Here is an 18,129-nt window from a genome sequence, read left to right as displayed (position 1 = left end):
CTGCATACAAATATTAACATTTCATGAAAGTACTGTTTAGCAATTTTCTAATGAGTATCAATTTCTAAGGCCAAAAATACAAGCATGGCTTTAAGCAAGCTTAAATTTTTTCCATGTTTTCATACATTCTGCAACCAACTAGATAAATACACCTGTCGCCACAGTGTTTGAGTGACTGATGGCTGAGTACAGAAATAATTTATTTCTCAAATGCAGTATTAAAGTCATTCCCAAAATAATCTCTTTATTGAAAGAAATCTCTGAATAGAATTAAATCAGCAAATAATTTATAGACTAGAAGGTGAATAGGAAGAAGATATAGTCACACCATATAACACTATTTGTCAGAACACAGGTTGATGCCACAGAGGATTTATGAATTGCCAAATCTGGCTACTAGCAAACAGCCCAGTTTCACTGGAACTGGGAATATCTCAGTTCTATGATTGGAAAACCACAAACAGGATCAGATTACTGGCTGCAGGTGTTTAATCCAGCCAAATATTTGTTAATTGTATTGAACTGCAGCAGCAGCTCAGCTCACTCATGTAAGACGACAAATCAAATCTAAACAGCAGTATTTGTAATTAGATCCCATTCTCACATTCTGCCCTGAAGAAACCAAGGTACTGCCCACTCTGGGGAATGCACAAAATCAGATGAGATAGAAAGGCCTGTATTTTCATAAAATTTTTGAGAAACTGTGGTTTGGCTAATATACTTTTTTCCTTCTGTATCTTGTTTTCAGAAAATGTGTAACCTTTGAATTATAGTGAGGGTGATCACCATTAAAGTTATCCAGATAAGTTATTCCTACTCTTATTATAAATTCAATTTTTTACTCAGTCTTGATGCTCTGGGATTCTTTGATTAGCTAATAATCGATGACTCAAGGATTCAGGTGTAAAACTCACAAAAAATATACACCAAAACCAACAGAGCCTAAAGAACTTTCAAGTTTTTAAAAATAGCCTCAATTCCATTGATTCACTGAAGGCTGCAAGCCTCTTCTGAAATCATGGCATCAGTGGACCACTTTACAGACAATGACATCTTGCATCTGAAACAACTGGTGCAGACCACAATCTAATATGATTATACTTTTGTACACAGTTATAGCGATCCTTGCACTTTTGTTTCTCTTCTAGAAGAGGCTTCAACATAAAAAGCCTTGTACCTTTCTACACTCCACCCTCATTACACAATAGCCCTCAAAAACACAAACACATATAAGGTAATATTTGGTAATTAAAATATTGTTTACCTCAGGACTCATTTGCAGCCTTAATTAAAGAAAGTCTTGTAATGAGGATAGAGTGTACTGTCGGATATTTTTCAAAGGCACCTTTTACTTACGTCAACAGGCACCAGAAGGCTCTTGCCAAGATGCTGGTTAAAAGAGAGACACCAGGCTTCAGTGTAACCATTCATGTTAGGAACATACTTCTTTATTGTCTCATCATTCAGCCTCAGCCAAACACCATCATCATTGTGGATCTATGGGAAACAAGCAACAAAAACGAGCCATGCCCTCCTGTAACTGTTCCATAGCTAGTAAGGATTGACAGACTCCAGACAGACAACAGTAGCAAGGAAGTAACGATTTTCACTATGCTGATAGAATGTAAGAAGAAGTAAAGAGCAATATTGACAAAAGCAGAATTTCAAAGCAATGGGAGACATATGTTTTTAGAAGGCAAGGTGCAAAGATAAATTTAAACCAGATCATGCAATAATAAAGAGTTGCTTTGAGAGAAAAGAGGAAAGCAAGCCAAGCCTTCATAAGCTTCATAAGTTCCCCACTTTCCATTTTTCCACTGCTGATATAACTTTGCAATTATTGTAAAAGTGAAGTAAATTGCAAAAATATTCCTTGTATATGAAGTTATATTGTAAGAAAAATACATGCAGAGTAGTCTAACACACTAGTGAACTTTCAGAAGTGTAAGTGAAAGATGTAATGAAAATGACACCTACATCTGAATTTTTGTGTAGAGTTGAAACAGTAAGTCATGAACAGCTAAATCCTTAGACGTATTATTGTAAGATGAACTCTAGGAATTTTGTTTCCTCATATCAGAGTCTCAAAAGTTTGTTACACAGGTTTTCAAGTAAGTAAATTAAAAGGAAATGACAGCTCAAAAAACTAAATTAGTGAATATTTAGATTTTTGTAGTTTATACTCTTATATTCTTAAGTTGAATATGTCAACACATAAACATGAAAAAAACATTATTTGCATGAATTAACTTTACATCTTAGCCCAATTTTCAACAAAAATGTCTTATTAATTACCTCGTCAATGAAAGTGATGGATCCATTGACTTTCACTATGCCTATTTGCTCACTCTGAAGGGAAGGGTGGCTACGGATACGAAGCCCTGCACTGTCCTTGGCCACAAATTTGCGAACCTAAGAGAAGCAAAGGAAGACAGTAAGGAAGAAAAAAATTGGAACAGAGCTCTCAAAGAGTAAAAGGAAATAGGTTTAACAGATACTGAAATGCTAGTGATGAGATGGCAGTCTTAAGAGTTACAGTTTGTTGCTAGTTTCCCATGGCTGCTGTGTATAACTTCAATTCTTTATTATAAACAATGAAATCATAACGTTTAAAAGCAACCTAAAAGTGCATTGACTCAGTCTTGGAAACACCTGTTATGCCACTCAGTATTCAGTACAAGCTTCCAATCCTTTTAACTGTTGCCCCAGCCCTTCCACTTTATACATTCTTCCAAGTTTCAAGGGTTTTGCCTTTTCAAATTTTGTATTTCTAGTAACTGATGAACCTGGGATTACTGGTTCTCATTTATGCTACCATAACATTCTGTTTAGTCAGTTTTGTGGCTAAAATTTGGATATTTTCCTTAGCTAAAGTGTTTACACAGAAATAGAGTTTAGAAACAGAAATAGAGATTAAATAGAAAAAGAACAGATCTGTCTTCTACTTTATTTTTCAAACAGCTATTTCAATAGTTTGTCCCTTTTTCACTGGCAGGTTAGATCAGATGCTCCTTGTTACTAGTTTGATTTAGTACAGCCCCCAAAATATCCCAGTTATTATTCACTATCATTTTTTTTTTTCATCATTCAAACACATTATCAGGCACCTGTCCCACAGAGAACAAACACAAGCCATCCTTTTCGTCTCTGGTTTTAAGAAGTGCATATATTCTATGCCTGTGGTATGAAACCTATTTCTTGGAAGGTTATTTTCAAACTCCACATGTAAAACTGAAAGAAGTATCAACTGCAGTATGGATTCAATCTTTAACTTAACATAAAGCACGGAATGATGTGGAAAGAATAAACTCAGGAAAAGGTAATGAAAGGTAACAGTTAAGTGCATTAATTTTTTTCTCCCTAAAGAAATTATTTAAGAAATGGTATTTATTTCAAGGTTAACTTTAAAAAAACCCCAAAACATAAGCATGTAAAGAAGTTCAAATGTAATTTACTCCAAAACGTGCAAGGTTTTGCTTACTAACAATCCTGTTACTCTAAGGATTTAGATTTCTCTCAACAGGCAAAACTAAGACTTCCAAGGTCCTTATAAAAATATAAGGCTGTATCACTGCTGACAGCATTCTCAACATTTCAAGCATATAAACAAAGCCTTGCAAATTAAGGGTCCCTATATTAATTACCCTAAAATATTACTGCAGAAAAACATATGACGGGTTGGCTAGAACGTGGATTAAAAACTTGAGTGTGAGTTCTTCCTCTAAATTCAAGATTTAGATATGCACAGGCCTGGAAAAAGCATTTTTCCTCTTTGCAGCAGCTAACTAGTTAATGGAAAACGCCAAGCTGTAACTACAAACTGTTTAGGGATCAGAACCACTGACACACAATACAACAAAAAACAGACGAAAAGTTCTCTTATGCTTATTTCTGACCATCATGAAAAACTTAATTGTTTGAATCTTCTGATATAGCACCTCTTTGCTTGGAATATTTCTCTATGGCACAACTGTTCAGTAGCTCTGTTCTGTAACACCCCCATAGTCAGTTCTTCCATGAAGCCTACACAAACTGGATTCCAACTAAAAGAAGTGACTAATGCAGAAAGGCTTAATAATTAAGATGTACATCTCCCTTACTGTGTGCAAGCAGTTTTCAAGAGCTTTTTTGCTGTGGCTTCTTATTTGGTGAATCTGAAGAGGTACACTTTGCAGAACAGAAAGGTACGTTGTATAGGATAAAGCAATCTTAAACAAGGGAGTTAACCTTCTGTGAACGGATGCAAAAAAACATGCCCTGCCCAGAGCTTTTGGATTTGGTGGGGGTTTTTTGCAACTGATGTTAGCTAGTTGTTCAGTCATGGGAAGACAGTAGAAACAGTCAAAACATGTTAGTGACTACTCCTTCTGGTACCAGTCTTACCGCTTCCCATTCAGCTGAACTAGGACTGCTTTCTAGTTGGTTCCAACTACCGTGAATTACATTACATAGCTTGAAAGTTGTTTCCCTCAACAGGATGTGGAATTTCCTGCAAATCAGTTCATTTAAGTTCCACAGCCAATGAGGAGGCAGCAGTTCATATGGATTGTATTCTCCAGGCTGAATAGAGATCACTATGATAAACTCCTTTACCAACTTGGATGGACAAGAAAAACAGATTTTCACCTGACTTCAAATAAAAGACAATGAAAAAGTCAATACAAAATCATAATATAGTATCCATTTTCAACTTGAGATTCAAGTAAGATTTGACTAGAAAATTGGAATGTTCCACTGCCTCAATGGAATTATTTTGGGGTTTCTAGTTGAGAACAGATCACCGCTGAGAATGCGCTGTTAGTGTCCTTTGGTTATAACTATCTGTAATTTCAGGCTGACAAAGAAGAGGAAGAAGCTTCTATAGCTAAACTAAGCCCTTTTTCTCAGTAAAACATGATTTGGTATACTGGACTGTCTCTGACTGATACATGTCTAATCTGCATTCTTGGCTTCAGAAGCATGGAGCACAGTGCAATAATTACCTTTCGGTATTATTTATAATACTGCTGTTCATACACAAAGAATTATTCTAACCTGGTTTGTTATGTGATTTATTATGACGCAGAAGAAAGAAGACTGATAAAATGATTTACCATGAAAGGTCTAGTGTATTCTTGCAGCAGGCACTGCAGACACTATATACAGGACAGAAAGATGTCTCCTCTTTCAAAAAGACTACAACTTGGAACAAGAAACAAGACACGCAAGCAGAACAACACAGGAGATGATTAAACACTAGGTAATGCCTCAGAGCACCAGAGGCCTAACCTTTATCAAGTATTTTTAACTGTTATGAAGACTGTTACTTGACAAAATGTAGCTATTATGTATGAACCAGTCACCTCAATTTCCATTGTAATAATTGAGAAGACAGCACTTCCATCCAGCAATTTATCTCATCTTAGACTAGATGTGTCTCATTTTGGTGACAGCAAACACCACATATGATGATCAGCTTGGATGGAGATATCATTAAATTCTGTGAGATGAATCTCAGCCAGTAGAAATTGGGAGATTTAATTAAGATAATGAAGTAACCAGGAAGTCTTCCTTTCAAAAGAAGGGGGAAAGCCTAAAAGTATTTTTTGGAAAAAAAAGTTAAAAATGCAATGAGGGATAAAATATTGTGTGGAAACTAAAGTTAATTTTATTGTTTTTATTTTGAGGTGTGGGTGCAGGGAAAAGAATCTTGTTAGTGGCAGAAACAGACGCTATATGCATTTACAGACTGGGGAACTGTACAACAAAGTTACTGTCTCTGATTATTCAGAAAGCTGGAAAACAACTAAATCAGGACATGCTGTATAGGTAAGAAGTTGGCAAATACTTGATCCTTTTTGTAACCGTGTATTTCTTAGGCACCTTTGCAGTTGTAGTAAGACAGTGTTATTTCAGAATTCCACATCTTTTAATACAGCTTTTTTCCATGAAGAAAATATATAGCGCTTCATTTAATATCCCTTCCTTTTGCATTTAAGTGGAAGTGGAAGATTGTTCCCTCATCTGGGAATTTTCCTTATAGCACTGCCACACCACCGTTCAGCTTTCCTCTGTTATTTGTGTCTACTTTCATCCTTTGGGGTGGAATGATAAGGTGAAATGGAGAAGTCAAAAGCTACGAAAAGGATAACTTCTAAAATTAAATCATGGTATTCTAAGAAAGGAAGATATAACTAAAGAAACTGATTTTGGATTTTATACTGACTGAAGATCTCTATCACAAAACAAACAAAAGCCCTTTGTACAATTAATTTCATACTACAGTATCAAAGAACTAATAATAGTGCAGAATGCAGTCTGTGGCTTTCATAATAGTTGCACAATGTTTGTGTGACAAGCCAAGACTAAGGCAGAGAGCTTCTAACAGTTTTATTAATGGATAGACAGAAAGAAAACGTAGTGAGTATCTTTCATGTTACCCAGTATATTAACTTCATTCCATTCAGCACATTAAAGTGATTTGCAAATATCCTTAAGTCCTGCACCACTATAACATGATAAAGTATGTACTAAACAACAATAAAATCCCACCCAAATGTCACTATCTGGTTTTGTTTTTCAGTTCTCCAAACCTTGTTTGGCTGAGGCTCTGCTTTTGGTTTAATAAGTTGGGTTCCAGGAGGTATCATTCCCTTTGGAGGATCTTTTACTTTCACTTCTAGTCCAGCATCTGTAAGCAAACAAAGACTAAGTTTTAAAAAAAATATATATAAGGGGAGAAATGAGTCAAACAGTAACTACAGTTTATCTGTGCTACAACTCAGGGTAGGCAAAACAACCACTCGCTTATCTGTCTGCCACAAACAAGACTTGCAGTTGCTTCATGGTGCAAAGTATTACTTTCTCAACATTGGTATCTTGGTATGTAAAAATTTACAGATACACAATTTCATGTTGTTATTAGACATCTGTCACACCTTGTGTACACAGCACTATTAAGTAATTTTGTATCCTAATAGTGTCTGTAGGGTTATGTTTCAAGGAATGGTGAACACAGAAGAGTTTAATGTTTGGGGGGGGGGGGGGGGGGGGGGGGGGGGGAAGTGAATGGTCCTGGAGAGGCAATAGCTTATTCATGCTATACTGCTGCAGATGCTAATCGCAAAATGTGAGAAACAGATAAGAGCCTTAAAAGCCAAGTTACAGAACCAGAAAAGGCCTATAATGTAAACAGCCAGCATCTTTAATTACCAACACTGTTATAAAACCAGAAGGTACCAGAAAATAACACAGTAACATTCTCATATTGTGAAGAAAAATACATGTAAAGAACCAGTTCAAACTTAAGTAATAGATGGATATAACCTTGAGTAATAATCTTATAAAGAAATTGTCCCAGCAATCACTGTTAAAATCAAACTACAAAAGATCAGTATTTTTTGGGGGGCTTTGTTTCATTTTACAGGGTGACCCTTTGAAGAGCAACAACTTGAAAAGAAGCAGCCAGACCTAATGATAAAACTGTTGGTTTCAGTAACACTATTTTAAACATGCATAGGAGTAACAGAAGGAATCCAGAGGTATCAAGAATATAAAAGGTTTGAAACAGAGGAGAAACCAAGTGCTACCAGTATTTAATCAGCTAAAAGTTAACAGAATTATGCATCAAGCATGGGTACACGAAAGCTTGAGAGGGGATAATAAGATCTTATGATTGAACTAGAACAGAAGTTACATTGAAGAAAAATGGCATAGATAAGTATTAGAGTATACTCACACCTGTTTAATAACCAAGGGTAACAACTGTATTCTAGCATTTCTAAGAGTTAACCTTACACAACGATTAGGGATGACAGAATCTGTGTAAAAATATAACAGCAGCTGATTTAAACTGCAGTGTAAAGTTTTGTCTCCAGGGATGGCAGACTGGAAAAAATGCAGTTGAGTGCACTGGAGTCTCCTATGAAGGAAAAAGTTCCTGTTTGAGGAACAAAGATAACCATTAATAATGATCTTTTATAAATCTTATCTTCTGTAGGTAACACACAAAACCGAGCATCCAATTCCAATCTTATGTTAATTATGTGTATTTATATTTATGATTATTGCTTTATGTATTTACAAAAGGTGCTGTACAGTATCGGGAAACAGGAAACGCTGGTGCTGGTGAATTCATTTAAACCCTGCTATCAGATCTGGGCCTAACTACAGTGCCTTCAGTATCTCCACTACTGTCTTCATCATACCAACAGTAAGACTAACAAGAGAGTATTCAAGATACAGACTTTTTTTTTTGGGGGGGGGGGGGGGGGGAGGGGGGGGCGGGGAATCTTTCCACCGCATGCAATAGTATCTCATAGTAGAGTCCCTAGGACCAGCAAGACAACTAAACATTTTCAGCAAGGGAGAATCCCAAAGCATTTGCTAATTAGTACAAATAATTGAGGCTTAGGGTAGAGTCTCAGTTAAGAGGACACTTCCTCAATTTTCTACAGAAGAAATGACATTATTTACTCCTGCCTAGTCAGGAACAATTTCCCCATTCCTTAGGTTCTTCAGAGTTAGTTTGGTTTTTTCCGTTGGTCTTTTCTCCCCTCTAACTATACATCTCTTACTCTCAGCTGAAAGAAGACATTTTCCTTGCAACATTGAGAGTAGAGAATAAGATACTCTATTAATCTAGTAGTCTAACCACATTATAAATACATGATTTGCCACTTATGTCCCTATTTTGATGAGAGAACAGCTGTGGTCTTTTTTCACTCTTGAGAAAGAAGAGGGAGTGAGATAGAAGGCTTCGAAACCAAAACTTGAGTGCTAAGTTTTGCTATGAACTGTAGTAATAAATCTTATGACCACTGAGACATACATTTATCAGTATACAAAGTGAATATAATATCAATTTATGCTTAAGTACAGTGAAAATTAAGTACCTATTTCAATGCCATCTATAGTAACATGAATCGTATATAGACCAACAGCTCCAGGAGTCCAGTTTGCACAGTATGTACCATCATTATTGACTCTGATCAACATGTTTTCACTGGGTCTAGGCATAAAAAAAATACAATTGAAATCATTAAACAATTATTGTCTTCTTGGAAATCATCTGTAATACTTAGTTTGGAAATTATTTTTTTGTATCAGATCATCTAAATACCATTTTCCCCCGTGCAATGTACTAACCCCATATTACTTATTATGAAGTTATAACCCTCTATGCCACATTTAGTTATAACAAATGATGAAAGAACACATTCTGAGAGTAGATAACACAAATAAGGAATCAACATTAGAACAATTAAGAACGAAGGATTTAAAACAAAATCTCTAAATTTAAGAAACAATTTTGGTACTGTTTCTACTGTTACACAAGGTTACCTGGCAGTCAAGGCGTGTGAGTCTGGGTGTAGCAGAAGTGACAGGACATGTTAATTTAAGTCATTACTAAGAAGTAATTTTTTAATGTTTACCTCTTTGGTGTTGGTGAAGCAAAGCGTAGTTCTTCAAAAGAATAATTTTCATATGCCTATAAACAGATTAAATTCAGCAAACATAAAATTAACAGTTAGCTGTTATATTATGGTCATGAATAAAAGAAAGCAGAATATTTTCTCAAAGAACACACTAATCTAGCTTTACACTGACCAGAAGCATTCATCAGGGAACCAGAAACAACTTCCAAAACACAGTAACACAGACAAATTTATACATACAGGAAAAAAGTATCTTTGCTCTCTCTTTAAATTTCCATTATGTAGATAATAAAGATAGCTAACAAAAAACTTTGTTCACAGCCAACTCTCTGAATCTCTTCTAATCTCACTTTTATAAAAAGCCTGTGAATGCAGGTAGTGCATTGAGGACCATGAGAAGATAAGAAAGCAAATATGTTGCAGGTCAAAAACTACAAATCAGTCCAGTGGATTTATCAATGAAGTTCTGGATCATCTTTCTTTCTACTCAAAGTGAAGAAGAAATTCCCTCTATAGTGATGTGATATTTCCATTGATTCCCACTACAAAAAAAACCCGTTTCACTTTCACAGTTTCTTGTGAAATGACTGCACTGAAAAGCCCCATAAGTAGTAAATAATGGTAGTCCTAAAACTGCATGAAGTACCTCAACAAGAATCCTTCTGGGCTGCAATGGTTGCTGAGTTATCAGATTGCCGTGTTAAACAACAGGGGGAGAAGAGGTGGGATAAGAACATTTGAACAAGGGTCTCTATACAAGGATATAATTTGGGTATCAGTCCTCCAACCATGTCATAATTTATTGTCATGAAGTGAGAAGCTGGAGTTTCTAATCATATTTGGATGTTTCTATCAAGTACCAATACAACATGCAGGCTGGTGTAAAACAAAAAGGTCAGGGGACACCTGCATTTTGTACCGAAATGAGTGTGTTCAGTAATGCAGAGAGGGAAGTAGAAGAGAATATTTACATTTTCTTGAATAAGTAAAGTTGTTAATAAGCTAATCAAATACTGCAGGTAACACATCTGCATTTCCCAGAATGACAGACAGTGTTTAATTTAAGCAGCAAAATAACAGCTCTCTTCTGAATAATAATAATAAAAAAAAAGTTAAAGTCTTGGATAGAAAAGACTTAACCTGAAAAGAACCTCTGGAAGATTCCCCCTAAAGGTGTTAAATATAGAAATCAAGCATGTTTTAACAAGAAGAGAGAGACACTTTTTGTATTTTACCTTGGTGTGTGTCTTTTACTTTTTTACTTTTACCTTTACTAAGATTTGTACTGTTATTATCTACTAAGATCACTTCAAATGAATACTTGTGGTTGCATCTGATCTTACCCTGACCCAATTAAAAAATGATTACATGTTAGCTAGGTAACATCAAGCTTTCCTCACTCAAAGGGTCCATCAAATCTAGAAATGAATTTCTGGAGACCCTGCACTTGGTCCACCATCATTTACTCCAGAGTATCTAATGCATTGCAATATGTGCCACCATCAGTTTTATGAGCAAATTTGACACCAATTACTGGAAAACAAGCACCTGTGGACAATGGTTATCAGAAATCCCATCTGGGTTCCAACTTCTAATAAATAATGTATTTCCCCCTCTTCACCAAGCCACTGGTAAAATTACCAAGTAGCATCAAGCCAAGAAGTGATCTCTGCAGTACCCCAAATAAAAAAAAAAAAAAAAACAACAAACAAGCCAATCACACTTGTCTCCTTGATGTATACTCCCTGGTTGTAATTATCTTTTCAGACATGTGATTTAACAAGTTTATAAACCATTTGTTGCACACCATATTGATTTTGTAGTTCTTTCATTGATCCATTAAGACACTATTTAGTAGCCAGTTGCACTATTTACACAGAGCTACTGCAGCACTATCCTTTGCAGAAAACAACCCTGTACCCTCTAAAAGATGCTAGTTTTTTTTCCTTTAAATCAATACTAACTGCTCAGTTTTCACCTCTTTAAAAACCATTCCTGACAAAGTCTCTGAACTGATCCATTTGACAACAGATTTTCAACAGATTTCAATTTCAACAGATGCTGTTTAATATTTATGCATTGATACACAAATCATTTGTATGACCTTTTAATCCTGCTGAGTTCTGATTTTTTTCCTATGTTCACCTGTTCTAGTTTTTAATATAGATTCACTGCAACACTCCAACTCTATATGGACACATTTGTTTGACTTCCCCTCCACCATTTCAACAGCTGTTTTCACTTCTCCTGAGTGACTCAGACTAGTTTGTTGATCAGTGTAATCAAAATCCAAGACAACTTTTCCTTTTAAATGCTGATCTAGTTTATAACTGCTTTAGAGTCCAGACAATTGGCCCTTTTGATGCAGCTAGTTTTCTGTTGAACTTAAATATAATCAAAGTAATTTATAATTAATGTATTTCTAGATTGTGGCCAACCTGAAATATACTTTTTTTCCTTCTCCTTTGCATACCTTTACACACTTTAAGGCTGAATCTTATAATTATATTGCTGAAGTAACAGCAATTTACCTTCATCATTGTAATAGCAATATATCGAGCTTCTTTTACTATCATTGGCTCATAGGAAGAATCAAGCTTTGGTGAAGGAAGTCCTCCAAAGGTCATATCACTGCTAGGGGAAGCAGCTGTTGCAGGACTCCCTGGTATCCGTTGCACTTTTTTAACTTGTTCTTGTTGCAAAGATGTTTTTTTCTGAGAAACAGGAATAGCTTTGACTTCTACCTGCAATAAGACATGGAATACATAAGATGATTTAGGGAGAAAACACACACACACATTCTTTTAGATCCGATAAGGTGCAGTGACAAATAGCTTAGAGCACTCACTATAAATCCAGCCGTGTCAAAAACCTATGTTAAAAATTTACAAAGCCAAGCACAGCATCTCTGAAAAATCTAAGTGTATAGGAGAGAAGCACCCACCTATCTTGGCACATGATCAGTAAGGGCCAGTGTCAGTTCTTCCCATCTCAGAGCACTCCCTGGGAACCCACACGTAGTCTGGTATGCCTAGCTAAGTTTTCCCACAACAGAAAATGCTATGAAGTAGCAAGAGAGCCTTCCAAATGAGTGCACAGGTTTCAGAGTGAATCATCAGGGCCTGCTAGATCTGGATCAGCAGTGGCCAGACTGGATCTTGGCTAGCTCTGCCACCTTACTACATCAGCACTGTCCATTTATACTGAGCTCTTCAACACGTATTTTAACTTTTTTTCCCCCAGAGATACCACAGATCTCCATTAGTGCAGGTACAGTCAGCTGTAAGTAGGTCTCTGAGGGAAAACAGTAATGCTTTCTTCTCATTGGAAACAACTGTCAAGATAAAAGCATGGAGCTATGGCTAGATGGCATCCTGGCTTAAAGAAACTGCTACCTGAAAAACAGACTATCTGGAAAATAAGTTTATGCATTACTCATCCTAAATCTGCAATAAAGTATGTTAAAATACTGCAGATCTTGCGCATTGTTTCATCAAAATTTGACTTAATTTACCAGAAGTTACATCAGTGTCTTGTGCACTGAATGAGTCCAACAGAATGATTAAACTAAGATTTGTGTTACTTTAATATATTAAAGTAAAACAATAATTAAGAAATCCAACAATAATTTTGATATTTTGACATATCCTTTTCCTGACTGATAGAATAACATCAATACTTGGTTTTCTATTTCCTCTGTCACAAATTTAAATTAGTAACCACACCTATGTTCGTGACTAAGCTGATTCCCAATTCTTGTGTTGCTGTTGTAGACTCACTGTTCATTAATGAGTTTACAGCTCACTGTAAGATAACTCTCAATTACTACATCCTATACAAAGAATAGTTCTGAGAGCTCTTATCACAGGAATCATGCCTTTGTAAAAGGTACTTCATCTAAGTTTTGACAACAACCAAAATAAATTAAAAGAAACAGTGATTAACTGTAGAGGCTGAAGGAAAACCCAAGAATCCCAGACCTTGCCAGTTATTTTTTTAATTTCAAACACTACAGGAACTTCCAATTACTAGAAAGAGAAAAAGGGGAAGTGCTGTTCTGGTCTAAAATAAAGTGATAATAAAATGGTCCTTCAATGTGCTTCTGATTCTTCTTATCATTACATTTATTCAGTCTACAACTTATAATACTCTTTCTTGGCTTACAAGTTAAAAAACAGATTCTTGTCACCTTACACATCATCACCACCAAATGTCACCTACAACTGATTATCTTCACAACTACACAAGTGTAGTTCATTGCAGACAAGCTATAAATTGCATGAAAAGGTGTTGGCACAATTCAGAATTTAATAATTTTGTGGATTTAGAGGTAAGAAGGTTTGACTACACTGAATTTACAAATGCCACTTTCTGCCCTATACAAGAGTATTCTGTGGAATAGCTACAATACTAAAAGACGGCACAATGAAGAACAGCCAGAAGACAATAATTACCTTCATATTAGGAACATGAACAACATCCCCATACTGGTCTTTTGTTTGTACTGTAATAACAGTTGGCCAACCACATCGAATGTCATCCTTATTCAAAATCAGTGATGTTTTTTGAGGATCAGCATATGAATCTGGCTGAAGCCACCTACATCAAAGAAAAACACCTAAACCTTAAAATCTCTTATAGCTCCCCAAGATAGAAATTCTTACTTGGTACAAACATGACTTCCAGCAAAGAAAGGATGCAGAAGATCTGAATACATAAATGCTTCTACTTAATATATCAATAGAAAAAAATATGGGCAAATAGTTTTATTTAACTAATATTTGATATGACTATTAAAGTTTATAGCTAGTTATATACACAAGCAACAGTGTACAGGTTTTAAAATTTAGCAGATAACGTTTTCTACTTTGCTGCAAAACTTAAACATTACACCTATGAGATAATGGGTTTATTCATGCAGCACAAAACTTTTACCTTGCAAGTCGTCCGCCACTTGATCCTGGTACACAAGCAATGAAATCCTCCAGAAATGACTGCTCATTGCTCTGTACCTGCAGTGGAAGATTTCCTTCGAGAGCTTCCAAAATGGTTGGTGAGTGAGATAGTGCCAAGCCCTTCCCAAGAATGCCAGAGTGAGATTTGCACACCTTTTTTTTTTTTTTTTTTCCGGAGGTTGAGTTGGGGGTGAAAGGATGGAGACATAAAACAGCTTTTCAGTATCTTACATGTAGACATTTTCCCATAATATGACACAATTAGAACAGACATTTTGGGCCCTGAAAACTATTCAAGAAGGACAAGAGTTGATACACTTTGACGAAATTTTAAAACAAAAAAAAAAGTCAGCTAAATCTACAAAACAATAATTTATGTCAAAAGAGATTAAACAAGCTTGAGTTGAGGGAGAATTTTTGGAGGAAAGAAAAAGGTAACATGAACTTTCATGTTAAGAGTATCCTAAATTGCTGGATTGCGACCAGGAAAAGAATGAAGAAAGCTGTTCTGAAAATGTGACCCATGAACATGTTCCAAAAGAAAAGGGATATAACTTATAGAAATGCAGATCTCTTAAAAAAAGATATTTTCGGGTGAAAAGAAATCCCTTCTTTATAAGAAGGGAAAGAAGGTGGAAAGATGGATAAAATACTGAACAGACAGGACTAAAAGCGAAAATTAATCCATTACTGGCATGCACACTCCTAGCTCACATTTTGAATTACAACATGGTGGGTCCAAGAACAGATTGTTGAAAAAATATTTCTTCCAAGGAATATCTGACTCCTCCTAGACATTTTCTGTTTACTATTCTGTCATCTAAGGCCTATGTAATGGTGTCATATTGTAGCACTGATATGTTTTTCCAGCAAGTACTGTGACAACTGAATTTCAAAACAGTTACCCTGAAGATAATTAGGAAAGAAAGAGAACATGAAAACTCCTTCTTCACTGTCCATCATCAGCTAGGGGATATAAATTGGGAGTTACTGACCAGCATTAACTACCATCACAATGAATAAAGTACCATCATCAAACCAGAACAACAACAATAATATTATTTGGGACCTGATAAGTGTTACCACTCAACTGAAAAAGTGATTCTAGTTCTGCATTTACAAAGACATGTACAGGTTTAATTCTGGCAACATTTGGAATTTGATAAATAGTGCAACTTAAGTCAAACACTTAAATACTTTGAAACATACTTGGTCATCTAACTATGTGATATTTTATGGTTTTTTTCCTAAGCGGATTTATTATAAAAAGATTTAATGTATATACTAAACTTCTCTAAGACTTACTTAAGCTGTTTTATAACAAACTTTAATCTTTTCTATTATAAAAACCTTACAAGTGATTTTCTTCTGTAGCAGTGAAAAAGTTTCAATGCAATTACAGGTTTAAGTATGTTGCAATGGATAAAAATCCACAGTTACCTGTAAGGCAGCCTCTTCAAGAATCTCAAGGTCTTCTTCAAATTCATTACCTGCTGTAAAAATATAAACACATATTTTTCATAACAATATTTACATTTATCTACATATTGTATGTAGATGTACAAATGTAAATGCAAATGTTATGTGAAATTCAGTTCTGTTTAGTGAAGCCTTTTATATTAAAAATCTAAGTTTGCATAATGATGTGTAATACTGTTTAACCAGCAGCTGAAACATTAACATTTTCAAGTAACATCGTAAGCATGCAGTACTGTGTAGTTCAGTGCACAAGCAAATAAACAATATACGTTACACAAAACAAAAATTTGGTATTTATCTTCTTATCTCCAAGACGGTATGTATGGCAAATCTTTGGATGTGACTAGATACTTTCCAAAAAAGATTTTGGGAGGTCAGGATGGTTTCTAGGAAGCAGTACCTACAAGTACGCACCAGCTGCTCCCTTTTAAGACCTTACCCTACTAACAGTACTTGAAAACCTGATAAACTCTGCACAGTTTTGTGAATTATGATTCATCCTAAAACATAAAACTCAAATACATTCTACCACACAGTATTTCCTTTTCACAAATACAACTCAAAAGTCTGATTCCAGGGTGACCAGAATTGCCAAACACAGTCTTTTAACAGAAAAGTAAAACAGATAAGGTTACCGTATTTCTACTCTCTCTCAAAAACATGTCAGGCAATTCTACTAGTCAGAAGAGAGAAAGAAAAATGAAAAGAATCAAGTTCTAAGGCATTTTTAAAATTCAAAGAAATAAAGATACATAAAAACTCTGCTCTCAGAAACAACTTTTACAAATTTGAAACAACTAAGTAAGTAATAATGTTAAATATCTCGATCAATTTCACATTGCTGTTTAAGTTAGAAATTTGTCTCAGAACAGATCTCTTTCTTGTGAAGAAGTATTGTAATTTAAGTCTTGGAGAACTGGCAAGGAGGAGGTGTGACCTTCTGAACATGGTAACTCAAACAGTATTTGGGTATACTCTGAAAGATAAAGTTTTCCCAGTACATGAAGGGATCACTGTCCAGTCCACCTTCCTTTGGAGCAAAAAAGGCTAAACCTTCTTGATGTTCTTTCAGAATACTTTTTTTCCCCTAATGATTCTAGAGGAATACTTATACAAGTATTTGGCTACTTGTATACAGAATATACCCACAACAACAAGCAAGGTACCTCTTTGTGAAGGACAACCTCCTTAAAGTCAATACGCCAAGACAAATCATGCAAATAAAACTGAAAATGGAAAGGTCCTACAAGGATGCCAGTAACAACTAGTAACTCCGGTCTGAAGTCAGTTCCATCATCCTATTTTCCTTGACACAATGTCATGAAGTTTCTTACTGTTTTAATTAAAATTACCAGGTTTTAAGAGCGCTTAGTTGGATCCAGAGGTCTAAAGAGTATCTGGGAAATGAAGCAGTATTTACTTCACCTAGTTTTGGGCAGTGAAGCATGACATAATGAGCTCAGATTTAGGTATTACAAGATATCTTTATAGTAAATGGAGAAGAAACAGGCTGCTCCTCTGGGTGATTAATTAAATTTTTCTTACATCTTCATCTTAGTATAACATGAACCATCCTCTGAAGATGTCCAAATTAACTCTAAAAGAACTCTAAGCTACTAGCTTAGATATAGATACCTAACTTCTAAATGCCAAAGTTCAGGCATTGTAAGTGAAGTTGCTGATTATTTTGTGGAGTGAGCCTTTTTTTCTTAGGGTACTTTCTTTAGCCTGTACACAATCACACACAGGACAAAGGTAAAATTGTAAAAATTACAAAATAAAGTATGAGAAGTCTAATAAAAAGGACCTTCCTCTGCATATGCACTACAAGACAGTGTTTTATATAATTATATAGCTTTTTCATAAAGGACACTCCATTCCATGAGTAAGATGATACTGCTCTGCAGATGAACAATGGCAGTAACACAGCATTTTTTAAGACACCATTTCACTTGCAGAAAAAGGTAGAAGATATATAATCTAGAATGCAGAAAAAGAAAAAATAGTCTGATACTAAGGCATTTAAATGTTTCTTCAGGAAACCACATTTTTACCTCTTTTTCTGCGATACCAATCAAAACACTTAAAGCAGAATTACATGCAACCGAAAACCATCTTAAAAAGGCTGCACTATGCCTTCCATTTGCAAATACTACCACTGCTGCCTATAATTCATCAGTTTTGTTTATTCACGGGGTCCAGTGGTCTTGGAGAGAAACAATACACGTGTATGTCATTAACGCTGTAATATTATCTGCAATGCTAACAGACCTGGCTGA

At 35.4% G+C, this 18,129-nt stretch overlaps 1 protein-coding gene across 21 annotated transcripts in view; it reads right to left on the bottom strand.

Moving 5' to 3' along the window:
- Positions 1-18,129, bottom strand: part of MYCBP2 (MYC binding protein 2) — a 204,765-nt gene that overhangs the window by 65,296 nt on the left and 121,340 nt on the right. For 18 of the 21 annotated variants that reach the window (XM_074859472.1, XM_074859470.1, XM_074859454.1 and 15 more), the window contains 9 exons: positions 15,812-15,864; positions 14,352-14,524; positions 13,871-14,015; positions 11,948-12,160; positions 9,414-9,469; positions 8,874-8,989; positions 6,573-6,670; positions 2,296-2,412; positions 1,357-1,497 (listed from right to left, as the gene is read on the bottom strand). In XM_074859472.1, coding sequence (XP_074715573.1) covers positions 1,357-1,497; positions 2,296-2,412; positions 6,573-6,670; positions 8,874-8,989; positions 9,414-9,469; positions 11,948-12,160; positions 13,871-14,015; positions 14,352-14,524; positions 15,812-15,864 — 1,112 coding nt within the window. The remainder of the gene's footprint in view (positions 1-1,356; positions 1,498-2,295; positions 2,413-6,572; positions 6,671-8,873; positions 8,990-9,413; positions 9,470-11,947; positions 12,161-13,870; positions 14,016-14,351; positions 14,525-15,811; positions 15,865-18,129) is intronic. The other 3 variants (XM_074859468.1, XM_074859471.1, XM_074859461.1) reach the window with 2 other exon arrangements.

This window comes from Strix uralensis, chromosome 2 (genome assembly GCF_047716275.1).
Source record: "Strix uralensis isolate ZFMK-TIS-50842 chromosome 2, bStrUra1, whole genome shotgun sequence".
NCBI lineage: Eukaryota > Metazoa > Chordata > Aves > Strigiformes > Strigidae > Strix > Strix uralensis.
This window is presented reverse-complemented; position numbering and strand designations above follow the sequence as displayed.